General features: G+C 45.0%; 1 protein-coding gene across 1 annotated transcript; it reads right to left on the bottom strand.

The window, feature by feature from the left end:
• Positions 1-4,255: 4,255 nt before the first annotated feature.
• Positions 4,256-6,264, bottom strand: LOC125546342 (4-hydroxyphenylacetaldehyde oxime monooxygenase-like). Its single transcript, XM_048710586.1, has 3 exons — positions 5,750-6,264; positions 5,172-5,609; positions 4,256-5,040 (listed from the first exon to the last, which is right to left on the bottom strand). The coding sequence occupies exons 1-3, from the start codon at positions 6,227-6,229 to the stop codon at positions 4,357-4,359; spliced, it is 1,602 nt and encodes a 533-aa protein (XP_048566543.1). The 5' UTR covers positions 6,230-6,264; the 3' UTR covers positions 4,256-4,356.
• Between the last annotated feature and the right edge of the window lie 424 nt (positions 6,265-6,688).

Raw genomic sequence — 6,688 nt, 5'->3', positions numbered from 1 at the left:
GAGAACAAAATAGCTCACTGTCTTGCTGCATTAACGTGATCCTTCTGTCCAAATAATGAGACTCTCCATAACTAACGTTATCCACCTATCCAAAAAGATGATATTCTCTATAATTAACGTGACCCTCCCATCCAATAATGATACTCTATAATTAGCGTGAAAACCAACAAACGTACGAAACCAAACCAAATCACGACATACCAACATGTACAGATACGTACTATAATCCGTTTTAATAATGGGGACTAGTACAGATACGTAGTATAGCCCCAATCGCTCGCACTAATCCTCTACTTTCAATGAACAGTAAATTCCAAACTAATAGTAAACAAACTATAAAAAAATCTGTAATCTTTAGGCATCCAAGATGCTCAAGTGCACTAGGATCATGCAAAATTTCAAAGTCAAATGACATCTGAGGAGCTTGTGAAGAAAAACCTGGTCTATAAAATGCTGTTTTTCAAAGTTTCTTTGATAGTCTTTTTTTTCACGAGCTCCTCAGTTGTCATTTGACCACGAAAATTTGCATGCATCAAGCACAACTGAGCATGTTGGATGCCTAAAAGTGTCAGTTTTTTAACTGTTTCAAATTTACTGTTCATGGGCAGGTGTTGATCAGCCTAGTGTCGGAATCGCTGCTCTCCAATCACACACACTAAAGATAAATGGTGTGTGATGACTATGATGCCTACTGCCACGGAGGATCGCCTCTAACCACCGCATCGGCGCACACGTTCTCGCGTGCCTTGTTGGCGACAAGAGATCGCAGTCCTGCAACTTTCGACACGTGAGCACGTCCTCCTCTACTAGTTCTGCAGGGCCAAGAAGTGGTGTCATGCACTTGACGATTTTCTGAAACATGGGGAGATAACTTTCGCTAGCGTTGACATCAGAGAGGGAAGAAAGCTCTTTTCTAGGAGTGTATCGTCATTCCAGATGAGTACCACATCTACATCCACAATCCAGGTCAAAGGTGGCGGCGAAGGGTACTCCATGGGGCAACTCATAGTGGGCATCATAGACCTCTCATACAAGGACTTGAAAACGACATTCGCAAAACCATACCATGACTACTAGGAGTGGAATCCGTTTACTACTCCGGTGCCCATAACCTATGCAGGGAAGGATGCCTACGTGAGTTATGAGATTTATCAAACAATTTTGACCATAAAGGATGGGTTGCGTCACCAGGACTGAACAACGGAGCATTCGTCTACCCATCCTTGAATGAAAGGCTCCCCCGAAACAAGGCAAACGAAGGACCATCAAGCGGTTACAAACGTCGGAAGGGAAACTACATGTGGTAGGTTGCTTCTTCTTAGATGTCTATGTTGAATTGGAATGTTGTCTTATTTCAGGAGTTAATTTTCCTCCAATATTCTTAATTGGTCGACATGTTGTTCGTATAGTATTTTTGAACTGCAGAGAACCACGCGGTAAGGGGGGATGTGTGATTTTTATGTAAAAATATGTGTGGTTTACGTAAAACATATGTGAAAGGTTGGGACGACATAATTTATCAACGCTTTTGGAAATAATTCGAGTGCTTTCACAATTATTCAAAACCGCTATTGATAGTAGATTAGTCACTCTCAAAATAAGCGATGAAAAAATTCAAAACTATTCTAAGCACTTTTAGGAATATTCGGTGACACTTTCGTGGGTTGTTTGAGCACTTTAAAAATTTGGTTTCAAACACCTCAAGCACAAGTTATTTTAACATGAACTGTATCATATGTATTGCCTTAGCAGTTGATATTATAAGTTCATATTGCAGGTTGCTATATCATAAATTAAGATCATACTTTAAGAACAATTCATATTTTTCATATAGTTTGTCTAACTTCTCGATTTCATTTGGCATGTTCGCCATGGGTGCAACAAGTCATCTACTAGTAATTAAGAGTGGACAATAAAGATATGAGAGGGCAAATCCAAATGGACTCTAGTCGACACGGGCCAGCACCATATACAAACTAGTTGAATAAGGGTAGTTGTTGCCATGTATGCAAACCATGTAAGGTTTTAGTGATGAAGATATGATAAGTCATGAATTTACCATCCTCCTCCCTTTCCATGAGGCATATGGAGGCCAAAATAAATGAAGAGCACACTGCTAAGGTGTCAGAGACCAAGAATGCTCAAAATGCGATCTTTCCAGACATGATGGGAAATCCCACGCTTCAAGTATCACTACTACATCATCTGGGTAGAGTGAAAGCAATGGTGAAGATAATTGTCACAAGGAGCACTGCCATAATGATGTCTGCTTTGTGTATTGTTTTAGCAAAAATTGTAGGCTCAGGGGTCTTTACGGGGGTATTACGGGCTTCTTCCAACTAATTAAACCAGCCCCATCTCCCTAATTTTCAGACAGGTGTTGGCCAATTTTTCCAAATTGCAAACCACAAAGTGCCAAGTGGATCAACCCCATAAAACCCCCTAAAAGACCCCGCGCGTGTAGGTTTACTTGTTTTAGTTAGTAACTTGGTCCTCTACCTCCTTGATTCAGAGCTTTGCATTGCCAGCATAAGGACATGTACTCCCTTCTGCATGAATTCAGATTAAAAAACGATGTACAATTTAGTTAACTCATGGTTGTACTCCACACCAAGCTGGAGTGGCGTTCGCGTAAGGGTAGGACATCTTCGCACCATACCCCCCCCCCCCCCCCCCCCCCCCACCAAGGGGGGGGGCGGGGGGCCCCCCCCCCCCCCCCCCGCGACTAGCAAGGGGGTGGACGTGGGTCCCGCCGCCACTCCATGCCGGTGCATATCGGCCTACATCATGCACCATCGTGAGAGTGTAGGTATTGCATCAAATTTGAGTAGAATACAAGGATTCCAGTCCAATGTCTTGTCCCAAGTGTGAAGGAATAAAAAAAGCAGTACACCAATCCAAATTTGAGTAGCCAAACAATATGTTGATTACATATAAGTAACAAATATTTAAAAAATAAGAACTATACCACACTGGTAGAGTTAAGGAGATTGGAGTTGAACATATTACACAACTTAAATTTGAGGCTCGAGACAAGCCATCCGTTACAAGTGTGACATACATTGAGTTATTTGGTTTGGCGACACTTGACAAATGCTAATTATTAATTATTAATTACTTTCAAATTCTATATAAAAATGTTTCTTTTGCTAGAATACATGTATAACAAATCATAAATTTGAAAGGTATTGACATTTAACTTGTCAAAATATTTTTTTTCCTATCTAGTTATACTTGCCATGTATAGATAGCCAAATTTACGCTTGGTAAGCTGATGGCTAGATCAAAATTTCCTCTTACCTCTTAGGGGGTAAGTGGTAGCATCTTAAAATTTCGTTTCTACTACAGAAGGGGGTCAAGTACTGTCCATGATTTCAAACCCGTAAAGGTCAATAAAAAAATAGTTCTTGACATAATGTTCCATCGATAGCACTAACAAAATATGCATCCTAACACACTTATTTGACATACAAACACATTAGACCACTACCAAAATATTGTCCATAAACTCAAACCCCTACACTATAGTAACCTTTGATGCTGAAAATCGGAAGCAACACCCGCACCAGAGTGCTTACCCTTGGTTCATCTTTGCTACAAGCCTACAATAGATTATGGTTCTCTCAATGCTAGGATAGTCCACATAACATCAATTCCTCCCTCAGTGACCGATTACGCTCAACATATTTGCATGTCTAATGCCACTCCTACATTCTGTGTTGCTCCTCCCTCGGTGTCATCACCTATGGCTTAACCGACCACGGCTACCACGCCCATACTCTCAACCACAATGATGTAAGCAACAATGGTTATCACCTCGCTTGAGCAGTTCCGACGGCTTCTACTCTGGCCAAAAGTGTCCGTGTTGCCACTACTATTCATGATGCTCCTAAGACTTCGAACACACATGCGGTCATCAAGACAGCTCATGAACCAGCAATGGACAGGTGGCCGAGGCATACACACATAGTGGAGTGCACGTCTATGATGCCAAAAGCCGTATGAAAGGCATCTTATTCATCTTTTCTAAGTCTTAATGGTGTGTGTTGCCACCACTATGACACAAGGGGAATGTTCGAATACAAAATATATGTTTGATTTTAAACAATAGAAATTATGAAGTATAGAAATAAACATCAAAACACACCTAGTCTCTAGGCTACTTATCCACCAAGTTTGTACCTCTATATGTACTTGCCCTTGAGGCTTAATAATTAAAACAATGCTTTTTGTATATTCATCTCGTTTTACATCAACATGAAGGTGCCGAGTTTATTATTTAGATATAATGTCTTTCAAGGTAATAGACTGGTAGTACATACGAAGTGGATAAGAGTGACAAGATTACATGCAAGTTTACTCCATACATGGGAACAAATTAATTTTGACCGGATCTGTCTCGGGTGTGTCATGCCATGCCTCGTTGTGCTCAGATGTGCTGGTATATGGGGTGGGCACCAGCAAGAGCGGTGTCTGCAGGAGGGGGATAAGCTTGCCTTCCTCCTGCATGCTAATCACGATCCCCTCGGGGAGCGCCCAATCGAAGTGGTATAGCAGGTTGGCCAGCGTGAACTCCACGGTGGCCGTGCTCATAGACAGTGCAGGGCATATCCGCCGCCCTGCGCCGAATGGAGTTAGCTCAAAATGCCCTCCCTTGAAGTCTATCTCGCTCGTCTCAAACCTCTCCGGTTTGAAATCCTCCGGGTCGTCTGGCCAGTTTGCCGGGTCCCTACAAATGGCCCACACGTTCACATAGATTCGCGTCTTGGCCAATACGTCATAGCCCCCAATTCGGATGTCCCGCATGGCCTCCCTCGGCAGTAGCATCGTCGCTGGTGGGTGCAGCCGTAGGGTCTCCTTCACCACCATCTTGAGGAAGACCAGCTTGGATAGATCGTCTGGTCGCACCCTGTCATTGCCTCCCACCACGGCCCTGATCTCGTCTTGCACCCTCTCCAGTAGTCGTGGATTCCGGGTCAGCTCTGCCATCGCCCATAGAATCGTCGCCGTGGTCGTGTCCGAGCCACCAATGAACGTGCCCTGCATGCATGCATGGTGGTGAGCGAGTGATGTCAGTTAGTTGATCTTTTTTCCCTCAATCGAGACATGACATGATGTATAGAGGTAACTAATATGACTTACATATAGTAAAAAAAACTAATATGACTTACAAATATGTTGCCCTTGACATGGTCTCTTGTGATGTTGAGGTTGCCACTGGTGTCCTTCCATAGATCGATGAGACGGTCAACGAGGTCACCGTTGTGTGGCTTGGCACGTTGAGGGTCAAGATGCTGCTCAATGATGACCTCGAAGAATGTATCAAGCAGCTTGAAGACCCGCTCACGACGAGATGCGAGGCCAGTGATTTGGTCGACTAGGCGGCCGACGATGTTGGGGAAATAGTCCTCCGCGGAAAAGCTGGACTGCACGTGTATGGCCTCCTCAAGCACGTGCTCCAAGTTCTTGTGGTGTGGGAACTTGTCGCTGTTGTACATGTCGCCAAATCCAAGCATGCCGATGATGCCATCGGCCAGGCTTAAGATGTGCTGCTTGAGCGCTACCGGCTCTCCGGCCAAGCCGCTCAAGGTGTTCATTAGTTTGTCCACCTAATCGACCATGGGTTCAATAGAGTACATGAGGTTTTATACTATGCACAGTTTGTATCCACCATCTCTTATTTTATGAGGACGCGTGCCACATTAATCCACTGAAATATGTACTGAATAGCATGTATCCTTGTCCGTACCTGATGCTGGCGGGCATGCCATGCTGCCTCGACATGGCGCACGCCGAAGAGCTCGACCACGAAGAACTTGCGCATGGCGTGCCAGTAGGCGCCGTATGGCGCGAACCCGACGTTCTTGAGGCCGTAGGACAACCGCTTCATCCCGGGGGACACGGGTCGGGTGCAGCAGTCCTCGTCGTGCGTCTTCATCACCTCGCGCGCCGCCTCAGCCGACGACACCACCACCGTCCGCACGGTGCCGAGCTGCAGCTGCATCACCGGCCCGTGCTTCCGCGCAAGATCCCGTAAGCTCCGGTGCGGCAGCACGCCTAGCTGGTGCAGGTTCCCCAGGATTGGAGCCCGGGCTGGGCCTGGCGGTAGCTTGAGCCCTTTGTTGCTCAGTCTCCTCGTTAAGAGCACGAGGGAGACGAGTGCCAGAAGGAGGAGGAGCTGCCATTGTTGGGGCTGGGAGAGGAGCTCCGAGCTGGGTGAGATGGCCATTGATTTTCTTAGTCGTGTGTTTGGTGATATGCTGCTCCTGCTGCTGCTTCTTGTACATGTGCTGGAGCCTTAGAGGCCTTTTAAACTCCTTTTGCTGCCTATGTTTTGCACCTGCATGAGCGTCCCCGTAGAAACTAATTCTCCTTGTGAACCTGTTCTCTTATGGTACTGTTTTCTGAGACGTTGGCTCGCTAGGTGTCGTCGGATTTTCGCCCAATCGCCCCAAAGCAGTTGTCTCGTGGGCGAGCTCCTGTGGTGGATTTTTCAGCGATACTTTGCACTCGCTTTCCCTTTCCCGTCTCCTTAAACATTGGATGGTTTTGTATTTCCATTATTCGTTTATTAGTGGAAATGGGTCGTCCTGGTATAAAATATATATTAAAAATAGAAAAATTAGAGCATTGGATATTTCATTGATTAACATGAAATTTTCAATGAAGCACCCAACCATTTCTAATT

The sequence above is a fragment of the Triticum urartu genome, chromosome 3 (genome assembly GCF_003073215.2).
Source record: "Triticum urartu cultivar G1812 chromosome 3, Tu2.1, whole genome shotgun sequence".
NCBI classification, from domain to species: Eukaryota; Viridiplantae; Streptophyta; class Magnoliopsida; order Poales; family Poaceae; genus Triticum; species Triticum urartu.
Note: the sequence above shows the minus strand (reverse complement) of the source record. Positions and strands in the feature narration are given on the sequence as shown.

Excerpts from the sequence above, each read along its gene's own strand:
- LOC125546342 (XM_048710586.1), bottom strand. The coding sequence starts at position 6,229 with ATGGCCATCTCACCCAGCTCGGAGCTCCTCTCCCAGCCCCAACAATGG. Across the intron at positions 5,610-5,749 it reads GGCATGCCCGCCAGCATCAG|GTGGACAAACTAATGAACAC; the intron begins GTACGGACAAGG and ends ATGGTCGATTAG. Across the intron at positions 5,041-5,171 it reads ATGTCAAGGGCAACATATTT|GGCACGTTCATTGGTGGCTC; the intron begins GTAAGTCATATT and ends GCATGCATGCAG.